Below are 24,642 nucleotides of genomic sequence, written 5' to 3'. Positions count from 1 at the left end.
AGATTATTTTATTGTTGATGAAACCTAAAAGAATTATCAAAGAATTTAACATAGTGTACATGATGAAGGCATGAAATATGGAGGTCTAGTCTTTAAGGGTTGAATGAAAATTCAATTCATTCAATCAAAACAAAACAAATTTGTGAGAAAAATATGAAAATGAAAAACAAAATTTCAACCAATAAAAAAAAAATGAACACAAAAGAACTAAATTTATTTTTAACTTAAATATACATGTATTAATAGGGGATAAACAAGCAAATTTAATCTGTCTCCATAGTCAACCTGTATTTTACATACAAAACATAGTCAAGGTAGAATCAACCTGTATTTTACATACACAACAAAGTCAAGGCAGAATCAACCTGTATATTATATACACAACAGAGTCAAGGTAGAATCAACCTGTATTTTACATACACAACAGAGTCAAGGTAGAATCAACCTGTATTTTACATACACAACAGAGTCAAGGTAGAATCAACCTGTATTTTACATATACAACAGTCAAGGTAGAATCAACCTGTATTTTACCTGCACAACAGAGTCAAGGTAGAATCAAACTGTATTTTACATACACAACAGAGTCAAGGCAGAATCAACCTGTATTTTACATATACAACAGAGTCAAGGTAGAATCAACCTGTATTTTACATACACAACAGAGTCAAGGTAGAATCAAACTGTATTTTACATACACAATAGAGTCAAGGCAGGATCAACCTGTATTTTACATACACAATAAAGTCAAGGTAGAATCGACCTGTATTTTACATACACAATATAATCAAGGTAGAATCAACCTGTATTTTACATACACAATATAGTCAAGGTAGAATCAACCTGTATTTTACATACACAATATAGTCAAGGTAGAATCAACCTGTATTTTACATACACAATAGAGTCAAGGCAGAAACAAAGAAGTTTTATCTGGATGTTAAACTAAAAATACCTTTCCATCATGTCTGTCAAGCTTGTTTAACATGAACTGATCTAATTTACCTATACCTGATGGAAGGGCCATCAGACTGGTCCTGTACCTGATAAAAAGGGGCATCAGACTGGTCCTGTACCTGATGGAAGGGGCATCAGACTGGTCCTGTACCTCATGGAAGGGGCATCAAACTGGTCCTGTGCCTGATGGAAGGGCCATCAGACTGGTCCTATACCTGATGGAAGGGGCATTAGACTGATGGAAGGGCAATCAGATTGGTCCTGTGCCTGATGGAAGGGTCATCATACTGGCCCTGTACCTAATGGAAGGGCCATCAGACTGGTCCTATACCTGATGGAAGGGCCATCAGACTTGACCTATAACTGATGGAAGGGCCATCAGACTGGTCCTGTGCCTGATGGAAGGGGCATCAGACTGGTCCTGTACCTGATGGAAGGGTCATCATACTGGTCCTGTACCTAATGGAAGGGCCATCAGACTGGTCCTATACCTGATGGAAGGGCCATCAGAATTGACCTATAACTGATGGAAGGGCCATCAGACTGGTCCTGTGCCTGATGGAAGGGGCATCAAACTGGTCCTATACCTGAAGGAAGGACAATCAGACTGTAGACTGGTCCTGTGCCTGATGGAAGGAGGGCCATCAGACTGGTCCTACACCTTGCCTGATGGAAGGGGCATCAGACTGGTCCTAAATCTGATTGAAGGGCCATCAGACTGGTCCTATACCTGATGGAAGGGCTATCAGACTGGTCTTATACCTGATGTAAGGACCATCAGACTGGTCTTGTGCCTAATGGAAGGGCTATCAGACTGGCCCTGTGCCTTGCCTGGTGGAAGGGCCATCAGACTGGTCCTAAAATTGTAGAATATGCCATCAGACTGGTTCTGTACCTGATGGAAGGGCCATCAGACTGGTCCTGTGCCTGATGGATGGGTCATCAGACTGGTCATGTGCCTTGCCTGATGGAAGTGCCATCAGACTGGTCCTATACCTGATGGAAGGGCCATCAGACTAGTCTTATAATTGTAGAAAGGGCCATCAGACTGGTCCAGTGCCTGATGGAAAGGCCATCAGACTGGTCCTATACTTAATGGAAGGGCCATCAGACTGGTCCTGTACCTGATGGAAGGGCCATCAGACTGGTCCAGTGCCTGGTGGAAGGACTATCAGATTTGTTGTTATTACATCAGTTTATCATGTTACATTATGTGGGTGTCAAAAGTGGGAAATGTTCCCACAGCATAACCAAACTATATTTAGTAACTTTAAGTCAAAATCTGACTTTGTCTTTCAATAGATCTGCAAAATTTGATAGTATTTGGTTCATTAGAAAAGGCTGTCTAATGTAAACTAGCTCTAGTTTGACTTGAAGCAAATTTCAGTAAGGTCCATTAACAAGTTCCATCTACAGATGAACAGATTCTGAAGTCTTACCACAGCAATAGCAATCACAGCTGGTTTTTGCATTAAACTTGACAAGACCAGATCAATATAGTTTCAGTGAGCATTAAACTTGACAAGCCCAGATCAATATAGTTTCAGTGAGCATTAAACTTGACAAGCCCAGATCAATATAGTTTCAGTGAGCATTAAACTTGACAAGACCAGATCAATATAGTTTCAGTGAGCATTAAACTTGACAAGCCCAGATCAATATAGTTTCAGTGAGCATTAAACTTGACAAGACCAGATCAATATAGTTTCAGTGAGCATTAAACTTGACAAGACCAGATCAATATAGTTTCAGTGAGCATTAAACTTGACAAGCCCAGATCAATATAGTTTCAGTCAGCATTAAACTTGACAAGCCCAGATCAATAGTTTCAGTTAGCATTAAACTTGACAAACCCAGATCAATAGTTTCAGTTAGCATTAAACTTAAATAACCCAGATCAATACAGTTTCAGTTCACTTGTTATCTCATGATCCATTGAAGAAAAATAGGTCTCTTGCCAATAAAATGAATTCTATTTGCACCAGAAAGTGTTTCATCAGATTTTAATATATTTTCCTTCTTTATATGCATCTTCTTTCAAGAACACCAAGTCAGCTAACATGAAAATAAAGAAAATGTTAAAAATATTTCCAAATATTATTATTTATCCTACTATAATAAACAAAAGGACAATTTTTTTATCCCTCAATGACATCACATTAAAGACTATAGCAAAGATATCCCTCCACTATGCAAACAAAGCATAAAATACAGTGGTTAGTAAGAATAAAACACATACGATATGTGCTCATTTATAAGCGGAGTCCACCTGCAAACTGCAAAGACCCAGATCTGTCATCACATTATGTGCCAGAAGATCTGGGTCTGTGCAGGTTGTTAGGAGTAATCAGTAGAAGAAACAACAAAGACCCTGATTTGCAGGTGCATTATGCTATGGCAGATCATGATATTTGTCATTTGCAGTTTGACTCAAATTATAAGTGAGCATATATACTGGTTTGTTCAAAGCAGGGAGGCCAATCACTGATATGTGATAGGTATAGCTTTATTTGGAAAGTGCAACTAAACAAAAATCTCAAAAACAATGTGAAATAATGCAGCAATCTCTAAAACATAGTGAAATATCTACAAAGAAGATATTTCCCTTCAACTCACAATCTAACAAATAGTTATTAAATTTTCAAAGATGTTAGTTGCGCCAACTAAGGGACAGAAGCAGCATGAACCCGCAGAAAAGTGTTTCTGTGTTCCAGCGAGGCAGCTGATCATCAATATCTAATTACCAAATTAATATGACAAGTCCAGGACTTATGTTAACATCAATTCTATTATTTACATTAAAATATATACAGCCTCATTTACATTACTAAGTGTACAAGTTTTATTATCTAGTAATTTTTTATTTTCCAAATCCTTTTTGTTATAAAAGGAATTATCAGTTTATTTGCCAAATAAATTTACCATTTAAATGAATTTTCCGGAAGAATAAAATGAAGAGTTTTTGGTATCTAATTATTGGTTTAATACTAGAAATGTTTTTTTCTCCCGTTTCGAGAGCAAATTTTTTCACACAAATTCTTACATTAACATACCTTTACATGCCATACTTGTCAAGAATGCTTGCAAATGGCAGATATTACGGACGTAAACTTATATCAAACTAACTAGTCATGTTCCATGTTATAATATTTTATCAAACTAACTAGTCATGTTCCATGTTATAATATTTTACAAACTTTTCTGCTGCATGCCATCTCACAAAGAGCTCAGCTACGGTACCAAAGGGTCAGACTACATCCAAACGATGAATCAAAGTCACACAGACGCTTAACTAGGTTTTTCTCCAATAGGATGCTTATTATATCTTTTCTTGTCACGTGTCTGTTAATACAGCGATGGTGACCTCTGAGCTCTTTTGAACTTGTACAAAAGTACAAAACACAAGATGCAAAACCCCTGGTTCTGAATACAAAATGATGATATAGATGATAATGGTGATGAGGATGATGATTATAAAGTTAATGATGAAAAATGACATTTCATAATTATGTTGCAAAATACTGAGATAGAGGTGACTGAATAGATATTGGTGATAGAATCAGAAATGATTATGGTAAAATAAATTAATGAAAATTGTTCTGATTATCTTTTTCTAATTATCACTTAGTTGTGAAGATATTAATTAGCACAGGTTGTTAAACAGACACACAGTTTGTCACTTTGTTGTGAAGATACCATACATAAATTAATACAATAACTTTCAATATTGCCATGCAAGAAGCATGTGCGTATGTTACACTCACATAGACATATATATATTTATTTATATATCTCCCACAACAAATACATACCAATATATATATGGACACCACTAACAGGAAGCTACAATTTGATGCACCACGTATGACTGAAAAACTGGGGCCAAAAACTTTTTTTACTCTGCAACATGAGGGGTCAGCACTGATCTTTTTCTGTCATATTTATTTATGGCAAATGAAACAAGAGTCCCTTGAACAGACTGACACTCTACTGGTTGAAAAGAATTTCCAGGAATCCATGTTTTTTCTTTGAAACTGGTGAGTGATGACCATCTCTAATATTCTTGAGCACTAGCAAGATATTTAAGATGAATGCCTGCAAGGTCATCAACTTTTTCTTTTAGGACCAAGTCTTTTTGAGAAACATCTTTTGTAAATAAGGCCATCCATTCAGGAGTAGCAATAACAATATTTTCATGATGGATATTCTGGTGGCCATACTGGACACTATTTTTGCTTTCATTAGCAGTAGTGACTAAAATACATATCATTAGCATTAAGGACCAAATACATAGCATTAGCATTAGGGACCAAATACATATCATTAGCATTAGGGACCAAATACATATCATAAGAAGTCTTTTATTGAAAACCCCAAAATAATATGTGCCAGTCATTTGTGAAGTAGCAATAAACAAGATTGTCAAGATGTCCACCACAGTGGCCATGTTGTATGTCTGATCGACATCATTTTCCTTTCAAATCAAGTGTTCTGGTGCAAACTCCATTGTAACAGCATTCCATTTAGAAATAGCAATAATAAGATTTCCAAGATGGCTACCATGGTGGTCATATCTAATGTCACATCAGCACCATTTCACTCTTCACTAGTTAGATATCATAAGTCTTTTGGTGAAATCCCCATGGTGATAGGGCTAGGGTTATATCCCTATGGTGATAGGGTTAGGGTTATATCCCTATGGTGATAGGGTTAGGGTTATATCCCAATGGTGATAGGGTTAGGGTTATATCCCTATGGTGATAGGGTTAGGGTTATATCCCCATGGTGATATGGCCAACTAGCCAGAAGAATAGTGATAGCAAAATTTTCAAGATAATGGAAGTAAGATTAGCACCATTTTCATTAAGTACCACTAGACATCATAAGACATCTTCTGGTGAAATTCTTATGCTGTTATGATATTCCAATCCGAATGATAATATGATTTTCAAGATGACTGTCATGCAGGCCATATTTGATTCATATCAGTACCATATACATTTAGGACCAACCAGACATCGTAAGAAATCTTTTGGTGAAAACCTGTGATGATATGACCATCCATTCAGAAGGAGTAGCAAAAACGAGATTTTCGTGATGGTCACCATGGAGGTATTATCTGCATCATTTTCATCAGCAACATCTACACAGCCATTAGCACCAACTACATAGCTATTAGCACCAACTACACAGCCATTAGCACCAACTACACTGCCATAAGATGTCTTCTGGTGAAAAGCTTATGATGTTATGCCTTTCCAATCTGAAGAAGTGATAATAAGATTTTTAAGATGGCTGCCAAATTGGATTCAAATAAGTCTCATACTCATTTAGCCCCAACTAAACATCACAGTGAAAACCCTATGGCGACATGATGACCCATTCAGAAACAGCAGTGATAACATGACTTTCAAGAAATACGTCTAAGTGGCACCATTTTCATTTAAGACCAACCAGATCCTGGAATAAATGTGTGAGTAAAGTTTCATGGCAATCCTCCATGTAGTTTATGGGCAGCAGTGAGAACAAACTTGTGCTCATGAATGGATGACTGGAAGACTGGATGAATGGACAAAAAGGCTATCCCATAAGATCTTCTTGTCTATGAAGTGCAGAGTTTTAAAGAAAATTATCACATTTTTACTCGAGGTAACCGTAAACCATGAAAAATGGCACATTATAAAGGTGCTGCAGATCAGGAAGTAAGATCTTTAATGTCATTTTTATAAATAATGCTATACAGCTCTGCCTATTTTGTATGATTCAACCACCAAATATACAGGTCACATAAAGGCACAAAGTTACGACCTCCATGCACAATGAACACAGAAAGCACATGCTAGCCCCAGTCACAAGTTCAAAGTTCAGAGGTCACCTGTTGACCCTAGACTTGTTCTCTATCTTTCTCAATACAGGAAATCATCTTCATCCTCCATCGGCATAGGAAGAGCAATTGGATGAACTCGCCGCACAGAGGGTTGGTTTTTACTTTTTTCTTCATACATTCCTAACCGTTCACCGAACGATCGGCTGTCCGTTTGACGTTCATATTTACTGCACAATCGTATTTTGGGCTATTGGCAATCCAAGCGTAGGGGATAAGGAATGAAAGAGAAAGAAATGCAATGAATGTAATAGGAACTTACTATAATTACAGTATAAGCAATCTTACAATAACTTTACCTGTTTGAAAGCACGAAGTTTATCGGCAAACGTTTGTTGGTCCAGATCCCTCTCATATTTGCTTTTAACTTGAATTTTGGGCTGAAAAATGGCAACAAGATGACTCCTAGGGTCATTTTATGACATGGCAACAAGATGACTCCTAGGGTCATTTTATGACATAGAAACAAGATGACTCCTAGGGTCATTTTATGACATGGCAACAAGATGACTCCTAGGGTCATTTTATGACATGACAGCAAGATGACTCCTAGGGTCATTTTATGACATGGCAACAAGATGACTCCTAGGGTCATTTATGACATGGCAACAAGATGACTCCTAGGGTCATTTTATGACATGGCAACAAGATGACTCCTATGGTCGTTTGCCCAAAAGATGACAACAAGATGACTCCTAGGGTCATTTGGCAAAAAAATGGCAACAAGATGACTCCTATGGTCGTTTAGCAAATAAATGGCAACAAAATGACTCCAAGGGTCATTTTTATGACAGCTTAGTTGACAAGCGACCATTGAAGAGTTCTATGTTTAAAGATGAACTCATTTACCACACCTTAAACTAAAATCTCAGATTTTCATTGGCTACAACAAGTCATGTGACAACCTGGTACGAGATTACATGCCAGATCACTCAAAACATCCATACTAGGTTAGTCATAGTTAATGCAAGAAACAAAGCTAACATTGCCAATTTTAGAAGTATGGCGATGTAATAAAGAATCATTTTACACTATCTTCAACTTTCTCAGCTGAGCAAACAATGTCACATTAGCAAAGATCTGATAGATTAACAGAATTTAGATTTTACATGGGTAGATACAAGTACTTGTATACAATTTTCTTTGTGATGCATAATGTCATTTCCTAATTGTTGCTACTGAAGATTTAATACTATATTCAGTACAATACAGTACTATATTGGGCCATGGCCAATGTCTTCAACAAATACTCAACTGTTTATACTGAATTGGGTCATGGCCAAAGTCTTCAACAAATACTCAACTGTTTATACTGTACTCAGCTATGGCCAAAGTCTTCAACAAATACTCAACTGTTTATACTGTATTGGGCCATGGCCAAAGTCTTCAACAAATATTCAACTGTTTATACTGTATTGGGTCATGGCCAATATCTTCAACAAATACTCAACTGTTTATACTGTATTGGGCCATGGCCAAAGTCTTCAACAAATACTCAACTGTTTATACCGTATTGGGCCATGGCCAAAGTCTTCAACAAATATTCAACTGTTTATACTGTATTGGGCCATGGCCAAAGTCTTCAACAAATACTCAAGTGTTTATACTGTATTGGGCCATGGCCAAAGTCTTCAAGAAATATTCAACTGTTTATACTGTATTGGGCCATGGCCAAAGTCTTCAAGAAATATTCAACTGTTTATACTGTATTGGGCCATGGCCAATGTCTTCAACAAATACTCAAGTGTATATACTGTATTGGGCCATGGCCAAAGTCTTCAACAAATACTCAACTGTTTATAGAAACTGTATTGTATAATTACAGAAGCCTCAAAATGGCTACTTTATCTCGTACTATAGCGCAACCGAAATTAACAGATATACAAATCGGCCAAAATCCGACAGGATTCAAACCTTTAAAATAGGACTACCGATATTCACATTGAATTTGAGAGGAAACAAGCAATTGGAATATTTCTGGTTTGGTGTATTCCTGAAACTTACTACTATCTATATACATATTTTTTAAAAATTCATTCTGGATGCCAATGTGTGCAGGACAAATAATAAATGAAAGCACATGCGCTTTTTGTTCTCTCTTTCTTGTCTTCTTTCTCATCAATTGTTCTGCTTTGACTGAAGTGTTCCAAATACTGATGGAGTTTGTGGTTTCAATTAATGCCAAATTTATCCAAAGAGCTATGATTTAATACACTTATCTCCAGATAATCCTAATTCAATAATGTAATATCATTCCCTCATCTACAAACAAATAAAAAAGATGAGAAAAATACCTTTTATGACGTGACATTGCACATGATACTTCTTCATCGCTTCTGCACCATTGTTACACAATAAGTACCTACCACAGACTCACCAATGTCAGCATAGATGCAGCATTTGGAGACTATACATTTTTGGAAAATGCCAACAGGGTCCTGGGTTTGGGAGTCCAAAATCAAGTTATTTGCATGACATGTCAGTTAATAACAGGTATGGTAAAAGTATATCTGACTTCAAATCTATAATTACGACAACATGTCTAGGCAGAAACACTTTCAAAATTAGTAAAAATAATCGGAAATAATGTATTTTTGTGAAGACCACTATCCACACGCTTAAAGATATTGGACAATTTTGAATCTTGTAATGTTGATGAAATCATTTCAAAAAAGAAATGTATAACACAGTTACAATGCATAAAACATGGTGTAAAAATTATCAAAACTAATCAACAACGATAACATCCTTCATGTTATTTTCTGACAAAAGCAAGTGAATAAAAAATACAAATTTGGGGTCATTATAATACTTGTACTGGGCATCAGAAGGTCTCTGTACAACTATTTTAGTTTTACCTGTTGCATTAAAAAATTACTTCATTTAAAAAAAATCACATATTTGGTTATAAATTTCTCTCATACTTACAGGGGCACCAGTGTATTTATCAGCAAGTCTGTCAAATCTGTAAAAGAAAATGACTTGATCCTGCAATCATGTCAAGCTTGCAAAAGAAAATGACTTTATGCTACAATATTGTCAAATCTGTAAAAGAAAATGACTTGATCCTGCAATCATGTCACATCTGCAAAAGAAAATGGCTTGATCCTGCAATCACGTCAAATTTGTAAAAGAAAATGACCTGATCATCATGTCAGATCTGCAAACATGTCAGATCTGTTAAAGAAAATGACCATCCTACAGTCATGTAAAACCTGTAAAAGAAAATACTTGATTATGTCAAAGGAATCACAATTGTAATTACTGTAAATTGTAGTGAAAGGATGTTATTATTATTATTATTATTAAATGTCATTGAATATCAAAACCTAAATTGATTATGGTAGCAAATGTGCATTCATGACAGATTTTTTTATTATAATAAAAACCAATAATAACATTTAAATATTTGCTGACCTAATCATAACCATCATAATCCAGTCCAGTAACAAGCAGTGATTAAATATAACTTACGATTCATCAACTTGGGCAGATGCCAGTGCTCTTCTCCTGTAATGATGGACAAGATATATTATTTCAAACATATTGTGTTGCATGGTAAGAGATTAAGGGGTAATACAGACCTCAATGTCTGTGAACTAATTAATAAAGTTTCTTTCCTAAAATGGCTTGCACAACTTAAACCTGGGTTCCAACAAAAATCTCAGCATTTGAGGATTTTTCACGAGCTTGTTATAATTGTTTTGAATTGTTGCTTGAATCCATTAGCTTACACACTTTCAAAGTCAAACTCTGAACCTTTAATACTACATTTTTGTGGAGTCCATTTTCCAAATTTTACAACAAAGTGTGAAAGTTTAAGTCAGCATTCATAATGGCACTTCCAACAAACGTTATGGTCATTAGTTTGTCAAATCTTCCAAGTCATGCCCAATGACTACTTTTTACTTATTCTGGGATGTTACCATTTTTATATGCTCACTGCCTTGTAACAATCTGATTTTCTGTGAATGGTAAACGCTAACTGCCTGGTAACAGTCTGACTTATTGTGAATGGTAAATGCTAACTGCCTTTTAACAGTCTGACTTACTATGTATGGTAAATGCTAACTGCCTTGTAACAGTCTGACTTACTGTTAATGAGAAATGCTAACTGCGTTGTAACAGTCTGACTTGCTGTGAATGGTAAATGCTAACTGCCTTGTAACAGTCTGACTTGCTGTGAATGAGAAACGCTAAATGCCTGGTAACAGTCTGACTTACTGTGAATGGTAAATGCTAACTGCCTTGTAACAGTCTGACTTAATGTTAATGAGAAATGCTAACTGCCTGGTAACAGTCTGACTTACTGTGAATGGTAAATGCTAACTGCCTTGTAACAGTCTGACTTACTGTGAATGGTAAATGCTAACTGCCTTTTAACAGTCTGACTTACTATGAATGGTAAATGCTAACTGCGTTGTAACAGTCTGACTTACTGTGAATGGTAAATGCTAACTGCCTTGTAACAGTCTGACTTGCTGTGAATGGTAAATGCTAACTGCCTTGTAACAGTCTGACTTAATGTTAATGAGAAATGCTAACTGCCTTGTAACAGTCTGACTTACTGTGAATGAGAAATGCTAACTGCCTGGTAACAGTCTGACTTACTGTGAATGGTAAATGCTAACTGCCTTGTAACAGTCTGACTTAATGTTAATGAGAAATGCTAACTGCCTTGTAAAAGTCTGACTTGCTGTTAATGAGAAATGCTAACTGCCTTGTAACAGTCTGACTTACTGTGAATGGTAAATGCTAACTGCCTTGTAACAGTCTGACTTACTGTGAATGGTATCTGCCTTCTGAATAAGGCTTTCGGCTATGTCTGTGATTGCTAAGAGGGAGATTTAGCTCAAATAGGGGGTTTGATCCATCATGCGGGAGATGAGGATTTCCAGCTGACTGATAGGATTATTCTCATAATCTGTCTTTAAAAATAAGTCATCCAAGACTGTTCAGATTATTAACAACTGGTGGAATGTACTTCTTGTATGCAAAGAAAAGAAATACTACCCTATTTCTCCCAAAATCTATTAACTTAGTAAACAATGCACACATTTCCATGCACTGACTGGTTTACCAATAAAAACATCTATGCTTTGAGAAAAAAAGAGTAAAAAATGTATCACAATCTGACCACAAGACAAAGGATTATCCTATCCAGATGGTATCTGAGTAAATGTAATATGTGATAACATGGAGGATTAGAATGATGGTATCTGAGTAAATGTAATATGTGATAACATGGAGGATTAGAATGATGGTATCTGAGTAAATGTAATATGTGATAACATGAAGGATTAGAATGATGGTATCTGAGTAAATGTAATATGTGATAACATGGAGGATTTGAATGATGGTATCTGAGTAAATGTAATATGTGATAACATGAAGGATTAGAATGATCGTTAATATTCACTTTCGATTACAATATTTGAATAGTTTAAAATAAAACGTTAAATAGTAATGAGTCATATATTAGTAAATTCAAGTACTTTTAAAGAGCTGTCAAAGCAATTTTAATGACTTTTCAAAGTCTTTATCCAAGATCTTTATATTCAAGGATTTCCAAGAATGAACATGGAGATGTGTGCAAACCATGTTAAACATAAAATGTATCCTACAATTTTAAATTCCCAGAAGCTGATGATGAAAATACCAGAAAAGAGATACCAATGTATTTTTTATTTCTATATCTATACAAAACTAAAATCATGATATATATGTAATTATAGGAAAACTGACTGATGCATCTATACATACTGATTTCAAAGTTTATATCTGAATATGATATGAATATACAGTGTGGACTATTTAGTGTTTACATGATATGAATATACAGTGTGGACTATTTAGTGTTAATATGATATGAATATACAGTGTGGACTATTTAGTGTTAATATGATATGAATATACAGTGTGGACTATTTAGTGTTAATATGATATGAATATACAGTGTGGAGTATTTAGTGTTTATATGATATGAATATACAGTGTGGATTATTTAGTGTTAATATGATATAAATATACAGTGTGGACTATTTAGTGTTTATATGATATGAATATACAGTGTGGACTGTTTAGTGTTAATATGATATGAATATACAGTGTGGAGTATTTAGTGTTTATATGATATGAATATACAGTGTGGACTATTTAGCTGGTACATCTTCAAAAAAGATAATTTTGGGTTAATATCAATCCAAAAAGAAGGCAAGGAAAATTTAGCTGGTAGGTTAAAAATATATGCTCTAGGAAATTCACAGTGAGGAATGCAACCATGTATGCCTGCTTGACAGTTGAAAGATTTCAAAACCTGATGTGATCGGTACTGCTAAATAAACAGGTCACTCTCTGTAAGCATGCAGCATCTATGAACTGTAGATGACACGTTCGACTAGTACTCTTTAAGATGAATGTACTCACCAAGTATCATGACTGTAGATGTCAGTTCAACTAGTACTCTTTAAGACGAATGTACTCACCAAGTATCATGACTGTACATGGCAGTTCGACTAGTACTCTTTATGATGAATGTACTCACCAAGTATCATGACTGTACATGGCAGTTCGACTAGTACTCTTTAAGATGAATGTACTCACCAAGTATCATGACTGTACATGGCAGCTCGACTAGTACTCTTTAAGACGACTGTACTCACCAAGTATCATGACTGTACATGGCAGGTTTGACTAGTACTCTTTTTTTAAAACAACTGTACTCACCGAGTATCATGACTGTACATGGCAGGTTCGACTAGTACTCTTTAAGACGAATGTACTCACCAAATATCATGACTGTAGAAGGCAGCTCTGACTCGTACTCTTTACATATCTTGACTGTAAATGCAGCAGTTTCCAAAGAAGGAATAACTTCAGTGTTAAAATACCAAAACTGTCAACAACAGCAAGCACAACCCTTTAGAAAAAGAAACATCTATGTCTTGCCAGTTCTTCATGATCAAAACAGAAACAATGACATTCAACTTACGATTTGGCCATCTGTCTTGCCCTCTCGGCCATTTCAATCATCTGAAAAACAATTTGTTTAAAGTATGAACAGTGTAACTGATGTTATGATGTGTGTGTGTGTGTGTGTGTGTGTGTGTGTGTGTGTAGTGATATTTAGGTCCCAATTACATATATATTGTCATATCTATATTCGAATTACATATTTATGAAATATTTTCTGCACTTATTTTTATCTACAGAATATATGAGATTCACTTTGTCATTGTAATTCAGTACCATCTTGGTAATACCTGAATAAATGTAAAGCACTTGATTATATTAAAACAGGTTATATTACAATAAAACAGGTTATATTACAACAAAACAGGTTATATTACAACAAAACAGGTTATATTACAACAAAACAGGTTATATTACAACAAAACAGAAAGAAAACTTATTCAATAATGAAAACAGCAATGCCAGACAATAAATCTTACATTGTATTCATGCTTTAGTGCTCATCAATTTAAAAAGTTACATAAACATTTAAAGTTTTTAGGTTGATCCTTCACATTATGATATGGGTGGTAGTAATACAAATATCAATATTCCTTATAAATATTGCATCCCATATGACACATTATGATATCGGTGGTAGCAATACAAATAACAATATTCCTTATAAATACTGCATCTCATATGACACTGTGATATGGGGTAACAATACAAATATCAATATTCCTATTGTCCTATTGCATCAATGCAACACTGTGATATGGGGTAATAAAACAAATAACAATATTCCTATAAATATTGCATCCATTGACACCGTGATATGGGGTAGCAATACAAATAACAATATTCCTATAAATATTGCTTCATATATGACACTGTAATATGGAGTAGCAATACAAATATCAATATTGTTATAAATATTGCATCCCATGTGACACTGTGATATGGGGTAGCAATACAACTATCAATATTCCTATAAATATTGCATCCCATATGGCACTGTGATATGGGGTAGCAATACAAATATCAATATTCGTATAAATACTGCTTCATATATGACACTGTGATATGGAGCAGCAACACAACTATCAATATTCCTATAAATATTGCATCCCATATGACACTGTGATATGGAATAGCAATACAAATATCAATATTGTTATAAATATTGCATCCCATGTGACACTGTGATATGGGGTAGCAATACAAATATCAATATTCCTATAAATATTGCATCCCATGTGACACTGTGATATGGGGTAGCAATACAAATATCAATATTCGTATAAATATTGCTTCATATATGACACTGTGATATGGAGCAGCAACACAACTATCAATATTCCTATAAATATTGCATCCCATATGGCACTGTGATATGGGGTAGCAACACAACTATCAATATTCCTATAAATATTGCATCCCATATGGCACTGTGATATGGGGTAGCAATACAACTATCAATATTCCTATAAATATTGCTTCATAAATGACACTGTGATATGGAATAGCAATACAAATATCAATATTGTTATAAATATTGCATCCCATGTGACACTGTGATATGGGGTAGCAATACAAATATCAATATTCCTATAAATATTGCATCCCATGTGACACTGTGATATGGGGTAGCAATACAAATATCAATATTCGTATAAATACTGCTTCATATATGACACTGTGATATGGAGCAGCAACACAACTATCAATATTCCTATAAATATTGCATCCCATATGGCACTGTGATATGGGGTAGCAACACAACTATCAATATTCCTATAAATATTGCATCCCATATGGCACTGTGATATGGGGTAGCAATACAAATATCAATATTCCTATAAATATTGCATCCCATGTGACACTGTGATATGGGGTAGCAATACAACTATCAATATTCCTATAAATATTGCTTCATATATGACACTGTGATATGGGGTAGCAATACAACTATCAATATTCCTATAAATATTGCATCCCATATGGCAATATGATATGGGGTAGCAATACAACTATCAATATTCCTATAAATATTGCATCCCATGTGACACTGTGATATGGGGTAGCAATACAACTATCAATATTCCTATAAATATTGCATCCCATGTGACACTGTGATATGGGGTAGCAATACAAATATCAATATTCCTATAAATATTGCATCCCATGTGACACTGTGATATGGGGTAGCAATACAACTATCAATATTCCTATAAATATTGCATCCCATGTGACACTGTGATATGGGGTAGCAATACAACTATCAATATTCCTATAAATATTGCATCCCATATGGCACTGTGATATGGGGTAGCAACACAACTATCAATATTCCTATAAATATTGCATCCCATATGGCACTGTGATATGGGGTAGCAATACAAATATCAATATTCCTATAAATATTGCATCCCATGTGACACTGTGATATGGGGTAGCAATACAAATATCAATATTCCTATAAATATTGCATCCCATGTGACACTGTGATATGGGGTAGCAATACAAATATCAATATTCCTATAAATATTGCATCCCATATGACACTGTGATATGGGGTAGCAATACAAATATCAATATTCCTATAAATATTGCATCCCATGTGACACTGTGATATGGGGTAGCAATACAAATATCAATATTCCTATAAATATTGCATCCCATATGACACTGTGATATGGGGTAGCAATACAAATATCAATATTCCTATAAATATTGCATCCCATGTGACACTGTGATATGGGGTAGCAATACAACTATCAATATTCCTATAAATATTGCATCCCATGTGACACTGTGATATGGGGTAGCAATACAACTATCAATATTCCTATAAATATTGCATCCCATATGGCACTGTGATATGGGGTAGCAACACAACTATCAATATTCCTATAAATATTGCATCCCATATGGCACTGTGATATGGGGTAGCAACACAACTATCAATATTCCTATAAATATTGCATCCCATATGGCACTGTGATATGGGGTAGCAATACAACTATCAATATTCCTATAAATATTGCATCCCATATGGCACTGTGATATGGGGTAGCAATACAAATATCAATATTCCTATAAATATTGCATCCCATGTGACACTGTGATATGGGGTAGCAATACAAATATCAATATTCCTATAAATATTGCATCCCATGTGACACTGTGATATGGGGTAGCAATACAAATATCAATATTCCTATAAATATTGCATCCCATGTGACACTGTGATATGGGGTAGCAATACAACTATCAATATTCCTATAAATATTGCATCCCATATGGCAATATGATATGGGGTAGCAATACAAATAACAATATTCCTATAAATATTGCATCCCATGTGACACTGTGATATGGGGTAGCAATACAACTATCAATATTCCTATAAATATTGCATCCCATGTGATGCATTGATTTTCTTTCCTTAACTGTATAAACTGTTACAGTTTGTCTATGTTACAGTAAAACCTGTTCTTGTAATACCACTGGTATGAGACAACACCCTTCTTGAGAAACTCTCAAAGCACCGATTTATTGATTATATAGTGTTATGATATTGCATGTGACCATCTGTCTTGAGAGACTAGATATTCTGGCAGAAGGGGTGGTCTTTCAAGACACTTTTTACTGTAATGATAATATGGTAAAACAACAACACCTATCCCTTGTTAAATAATGCTGGTAGAAAATGAGAGCAGTAAAAACAATCCACAGAACTGATATAAATATTGAAGAAACTACATATCCACTGGATTCATTTCTTAAAACAAAAGGCCCAAGATGGCCTGAAATCACTCGCCTGGCTGACATCAAGAGAAATTAGCCTCGATCTGGATCAGCAGGATGCTTTCTTCCATCGTTATGAAAACAACAGATTCAAGGTTTCTCAAGTAATTTTAAATCTTCATCCATGTTCAATTACTGACCAACTTATTTGTCTGATAATTAAAGATCTTTAAGCCAGGATACTTTGTCAGAATTGGTCACATTCTGTTATGTCCCTCTCCTCTATAGTTCTTGTACAGAGAATTATCAAGATGTTTTTGTCCATCTCTTCTTGGAAGGGGAGAGATGTAAATGGACTAAAACTACATGGTTTCAAATTAAGCAATATGTCACATGCACTGTGATGTATCATCACAAGCTATCCATGTTACTATACTCTTGCAATGTGGTGTGTTGTTGTTGTTGTGGGGTTTAACGCCATTTCTCAGCACACGATAGGCTATGTATGGCGGCCAGTATTAATAGTGGAGGAAGAACCTGGGAAAACCCTGTGAAGAACCACCGACCCACAAGAAGCTACTGGCAAGCTTTCTCACATACCCACATTGGCTGAATCCTAGACTCGAACCCACACAGACAGAGGTGAGATGACAGTGATCCATAACGGGGAGCACTTTAGACCACTCGGCCACTTGGGACCCTCAATGTAGTGTGTATGCATGCCTGTGTGTCTGTCTGTCTGTCCATTGTAATGTGACATGTATGTATGCCCATGTATCTGTCCACTGTACTGTAACATGTATGTATGCCCATGTATCTGTACACTGTACTGCAACATGTATGCCCATGTATATGTACACTGTACTGAAACATGTATATATGCCCATGTAGTTCACTGTACTGCAACATGTATGTATGCCCATGTATATGTACACTGTACTGTAACATGTATGCCCATGTATCTGTACACTGTACTGTAACATGTATGTATGCCCATGTATCTGTTCACTGTACTGTAACATGTATGTCCATGTATCTGTGCACTGTACTGTAACATGTATGCCCATGTATATGTTCAATGTAATGTAACATGTATGTATGACCATGTTTCTGTTCACTGTAATGTAACATGTATGTATGCCCATATATCTGTACACTGTAACATGTATGCCCACGTATCTGTTCACTGTAATGTAACATGTATGTATACCCATGTATCTGTACACTGTACTGTAACATGTATGTATGCCCATGTATCTGCCCATAGTAATGTAACATGTATGTATGCCTGTGTATCTGTGCATTGTAATGTAACAGGTATGCCTGTGTATCTATGCATTGTAATGTAACATGTATGCCTCTATCTGTCCATCCATTGTAACGTAACAAGTATGTATGCCTGTGTATATGTGCATTGTAATGTAACATGTATGAATGCCTGTGTATATGTGCATTGTAATGTAACATGTATGTATGCCTGTGTATGTATCTGTCCATTTGTAATATAACATGCATGTATGCCTGTATGTCCATTGTAATGCAACATGCATCTATGCCTGTGTGTCTATCTATCCATTGTAATGTGACATTTCTGCCTGCCTGTCTAATGTAACGTAACATGTATGCTGTCCATCATAATGTAACATATCTATATTCCTGTGCACCTGTCTGTCCACTGTAATTTAATTATGCATATGAAGTGAATAATTTAGACTATATACACTATGATAATGATATGATACACATTTTGGACTCAGGATAGTAATTCTGGGAGCAGATTATTTTTATAAACATTACAGTATTTTCAGATTTATTATTTTAAAACATCTTCTGTTAAAACTGCATATACGTCATAATTGAAATGGTACATACATCATACTGTAGCCGCTGGAAGGTTTGTTGCAAATCATACTGCTGGGATACAAGGTTACGAATGTGCTCATGGAGGGACTTGGCTTTCTCTTGCAGCTTGGCAGAGTCCAGATTGTCAAGCTCAAGGGGGTGGATTCTCTGCGCCAGAATTGCACGCTTCTCCTGCTCCAACTGTTCTTTTGACTTAACTTCTTTTTTGGGTTCTTCTTCCTTTTATGTGAAACAATGAGAAAAGGACATAATGTAGATTTCAAATAAATTCTGAAATTATTTCTTCTGTTTTTACACAAAACAAGTTTTAAAGCATGCATGTTAATCAACCTCAGAAACGCACATCTTGATGGAGCATAACAATTTAAAATCTGTTTGAATAATAAAGCCAAACCTAAAATAAAGCAAAAAGTTGAATTGTGGGTAGGAGACAAAGTTGAATTGTGGGTAGGAGACAAAGCTGAATTGTGGTAGGAGACAAAGTTGAATTGTGGGTAGGAAACAAAGTTGAATTGTGGGTAGGTGACAAAGTTGTATTGTATGTAGGAGACAAAGTTGAATTGTGGGTAGGAAACAAAGTTTAATTGTGGGTAGGAGACAAAGTTGAATTGTGGGTAAGAGACAAATTTTTCTTGATTCAGAAAGTCTTTCATATAACTGGGTACTTTGATGTATCAAAGTTGTTTTTAATTGGCTATTTTACGGTGCATGAGTAGATTGGTGAAAACTGAACTTGTTTTTTGTTTTAGCTTACTGGACTCAACAATTTTTGTCAGCAGGAAATCTAATATTTGGACACAAACTCCAATTCTAGAAGTAGCAATTTTGTTGTTGAAAAAGAACTGGTCTAAAAATGTATATTTAGCACAAGCAGAATGTCTTTGTAAAGCTACATCTTTCCTCTTTTCTCCCAACACCATTCACTTTGGTCTAACAAGATGTTATGTATATTCAATTTGCATTGTTTGTTACTTTTTATTCATTATATGATATGGGTTATGTAAAATTTTGTAATCTTAGCTGACCTTGTCCAAAATAAAGTTCATTGTGTACCTGACCAGAATCATTGATTTTTTTAATTCTGTAAACAACTAATACATAGCTAATATTTTTTTCTGTTAGTTTGGGTTTAATATTAGGATCATTATCGATAGAAGTAAATATTTATTTTGGTCAGAGTCAAGGACATTGTGTTTGCCATGTCCTTTGTTACAATTTTAGTAACAGAATATTCTAGAATGGAAGTTTCCATTAAGTTTTTTTTTATTTTATAGAATATGCTCATTGTGACCTGGGTCAAGTAAAGGACTTTATAATCTTGTTTATGTAAAAATTATTTATTCATGCTGGAAGATCATGAAGCAGAATTACTTTTGTGTTCAGTATTTTGATTTGCGTGAAATTATTAAATTCAAATTATTCTCTCTATTAAAAGTGCTCAATAATACTCTTAGCCAGAGACATTAACTTGGAATTATAGTAAAGTCAAACAATGAAACCTTGGATTATATTACTGTGATTTGACAAACTGTCGGCACATCATAACAGTTCAGGTTATTGGTACATAAGTACATTACAGACTACAGGCACATCAACACCTTCAGCATGGACATTATTTGGAACACAGCCAAAGTTTATTCAGAACTTTATTCATTAGAATGTGTGTTAGAAATTCTATGATTATTTGGATTTAGTTTGCAATACCGAAAGTTATTTTTACATTTTCACTTTGTATTCTAGGGAAATAAATTATTGGCTGAATTTTACTAAACTTGTTGGTTTTTGCTCTTGTCTGTTACTTATTTTAAGACCATAGAGTTGTGATAATGAATTGTGATGATGTCACAGATCCCAGCATAAGGGTACAAGTGCAACAACGGTGCAATGCTGCATGCTGAGTACAGTAGTTGGATTAAGATATGATTACCCTATTTTTGTAAAGCCAAAGGTGGGATTTTTTGTTGGTGTTAAAAGTAATAAAGGTATGGTGGTAATGAAGGCCTTTGAGTCTTTGATTAAAAACTGGCTGACCTCTGGCAGTGGGGAGATAAAAAGGAGAGACTGACCAAATAATGCTTTTGGCAGAAACACTTCAGTAAGTATTTTGATTTTTTTAAAGAGAAATATTTACGGGCAGTTCTCATCTTTTTTTTCCCGTCAATTAATGCCGAAATGCTGAAACATGCATTTTCTCCCAAAGCTCAAAAGCCACCAGCTAAGAAATACTACAAGTTCAGCAATTCCTGGAAATCAGAGTTTAAGTGTGTGCAGGCAAGTAGCAAAGGTCCTTAGGTTGCATTGTACATTTCATGCAAAATGGATTTTAAGACAGAAATGGTATCATCAAACCTACTGATTCTTCTCTACTAAAGACACCCACACTGAAGGCCTTTTTGGAGACGATTAAAATTGGATCAGGTGGCATATATAGAGACTTTGTTTGAAAATTTCATGGCTTGGCTCCATGTACCATTCCTCTTTGCACGTCATTTTAATAAACTGGTTACTTTATGTTTCCACACTCAAAACTTGCACATAAATATTCATGCCATCATACAAATACAAAACACAATGTCACTAATGTCGACCCCCCCCCCAATGTAAGAGTAAAAAATTCAGACAACACACAATGTCACTAAGGTCGACCCCCACCCCACACCAAAGTAGGAGTCCTAGTCATGATTAAATTGTTTGAGAAAAGCCAAATTAATGTACAGGATATCTCAGAATAGTGCTCCTGAATATTTACAATCACTATTCCAGTATAGGCTACCTGGTAATACTCCCCACCTGCGATCCATGTCTACCAAACAGTATAAAATTCCCAAACCAAATAAGGAGTTATTTAAAAAAAGTTTCCAATACTCTGGAACTCTGCTCTGGAATAGTATTCCAGCTGAGATTAGAAATGCCCACTCTATTTCCTTCTTCCAAACCCAATATATTCAGTGGCTTCAGAGATGCAGCTTAAATAAATAAATTCCTTTGTATGAGGGCCTCAAGGTAGATTAGTTTTTAGCTAATTGTGTTACCCTCTTTAAATAAGGTCATTATTATTATTATTATTATTATAAGAGAATGCATATTAAGGCAACAAAATTTTTTTAGTTTGTCTTCAATCCCTTAAAACATGTAAAATTTATGCTGATAAGAAATCTACTTGTTTTATAAGCCAATCTACTGATCAAAATTTTGAAATCTACTGATTCTGTCATATGCATGCATGTTGTTTTAGGATTCCATATCTTGAGTTGTAAAACTAAATTAGTGTTCATAATATCATAACCGTTTCTGGGAAGATGCTTTATCATGCCTTAAATACTGGTTAAGAAACATGATACGAAGTACATCTCATGACTTGCAATGTGGGTTGTAATGTTGTGATATTAACTAGAGTACTCACTCAACTCAACATTTTGTCCCATTTTGAAAATGATATTAGGTAAAATTTTGCTATAATACTGTGAACAACAGACTAATGGTCCGAGTTTCCTCTGGACCTCACAATGATAGAGAGACTTTTACATAATGAAATCTGTATGATTTATCATCTATGTAACAACTCAAAATATAATACTGTCATGCAAAGAATGGACCAATTTGTTTTGGTTGATTCAAATTTATGCAACTGAAACTCCTAGGATTATGTCATGGTCCTTGCAGAAAGAGTTCTGTAGTAAATAAATTTGAATGATTTTGTGAGTAGCTGTCTCTGGCCCTCTCAGCCAATGGAAAGAGTTGAATGATTTTGTGTGCAGGTGTCTCTGGCCCTCTCAGCCAATGGAAAGAGTTGATGGAGGGAACTTAAGCTACTTACTTCAACTTCTTCTCCATCCTCTTTCTTAGTGATGACATAGTTGGGTTTCTTGGGGCCCATACGTTTCATGGCTTCCTGGCGTTTTCGTTCCCTCTCAGCTTTCCTCCTTTCTTCTTCATCCTGCTTCTTCCTCTTCCGTTCCTCCTATTCAGCAAAAATAAAATATAACTTTGCATGCATAATATTAATAAATTACAAAGAAAACAGCTCAGAACCAGTTCACTTGGAAATCAGGTAACCAGTTCACCCGCAGACCAGGGACACAGTGCAGACCAGAGAAACAGTACAGCTGCAGATCAGGGACACAGTGCAGCTGCAGACAAGGGACACAGAGCATACCAGGGACACAGTACAGCTGCAGACCAGGGACACAATGCAGACCAGGGACACAGTACAGCTGCAGACCAGGGACACAGTGCAGCTGGCTCAGCCCTGTCATTATGCCTGCAACCCTACCCCACTCAGTCATCAAACCTGGTCCATCTGTCATATAACCTGATCCTTCTATAACAAAACCTACCCTTCTGTCATAAAACCTGATATTTTTGTCATAAACCTGACCTCTTTTTCATAAAACCTGGCCTCTTTGTCAAAAACAGAGCCCTCTATGTCAAACAACTGTACTCTACAGTTACAGCAATAAGTTTTACTACAGATTTGGAAATTTGCTTGAAATGTGTAAATGCAGTGTTTTGATTGGTCAGAACATTTCTGTGCAAGGCAGTGTAAAGTATGTATTCCAATAAACATGTCTGATCTATATGTACAATGTACAGTATGCATTCCATGTCAGATCTGCATTTTAATTTAGCAGAGTACAGTGTCATATCGCTACGATGTCTGCAATGTGGCAGTTTATAGTGATGTCTAGCACTGGGGCATCATGCCGCAGACATGTAGCATGGTGTCCCACCCAGTCACATTATCCTGACACCAGGCCGACCAGTCCTAACACTAACCTCTTAATGCTGAGCGCCAAGCGAGGCAGCAGTTAGTACCGTTTTTGTAAGTCTTTGGTATGACTCGGCCGGGGATCAAACCCATGACCTCCCGCATCCGAGGCGGACGCTCTAACCACTAGGCCACCGGAGCGGTCTAGCAGAATACAGTATGTATTCCATGTCAGATCTGCATTTTAATTTAGCAGTGTACAGTATGCATTCCATGTCAGATCTGCATAAGCAGTGTACAGAATGCATTCCATGTCTGATCTGCATTTTAAGTTAGCAGTGTACAGAATGCATTCCATGTCAGATCTGCATTTTAATTTAGCAGTGTACAGTATGGATTCCATGTCAGATCTGCATTTTAATTTAGCAGTGTACAGTATGCATTCCATGTTAGATCTGCATTTTAATTTAGCAGTGTACAGTATGCATTCCATGTCAGATCTGCATAAGCAGTGTACAGAATGCAT

The 24,642-nt window shown here is 35.6% G+C and overlaps 1 protein-coding gene across 7 annotated transcripts in view; it reads right to left on the bottom strand.

The window, feature by feature from the left end:
• The window catches only part of LOC149792444 (uncharacterized), an 84,044-nt gene that overhangs the window by 17,665 nt on the left and 41,737 nt on the right, over nt 1–24,642 (bottom strand). For 5 of the 7 annotated variants that reach the window (XR_016423562.1, XR_016423561.1, XR_016423564.1 and 2 more), the window contains 6 exons: nt 23,226–23,369; nt 19,418–19,627; nt 13,833–13,873; nt 10,316–10,351; nt 9,770–9,806; nt 6,833–7,031 (listed from right to left, as the gene is read on the bottom strand). Coding sequence is in view for 2 of the 7 variants with exons in the window: in XM_089971022.1 (XP_089827148.1) it covers nt 7,141–7,221; nt 9,770–9,806; nt 10,316–10,351; nt 13,833–13,873; nt 19,418–19,627; nt 23,226–23,369 (549 nt within the window). In the remaining 5 variants the exon portion in view is untranslated. Of the gene's footprint in view, nt 1–6,832; nt 7,032–7,140; nt 7,222–9,769; nt 9,807–10,315; nt 10,352–13,832; nt 13,874–19,417; nt 19,628–23,225; nt 23,370–24,642 lie in introns of all 7 variants that reach the window. The other 2 variants (XM_089971022.1, XM_089971021.1) reach the window with 1 other exon arrangement.

Source organism: Sinohyriopsis cumingii, chromosome 9 (genome assembly GCF_028554795.1).
Source record: "Sinohyriopsis cumingii isolate HCF-2022 chromosome 9, ASM2855479v2, whole genome shotgun sequence".
Classification (NCBI taxonomy): Eukaryota; Metazoa; Mollusca; class Bivalvia; order Unionida; family Unionidae; genus Sinohyriopsis; species Sinohyriopsis cumingii.
Note: the sequence above shows the minus strand (reverse complement) of the source record. Positions and strands in the feature narration are given on the sequence as shown.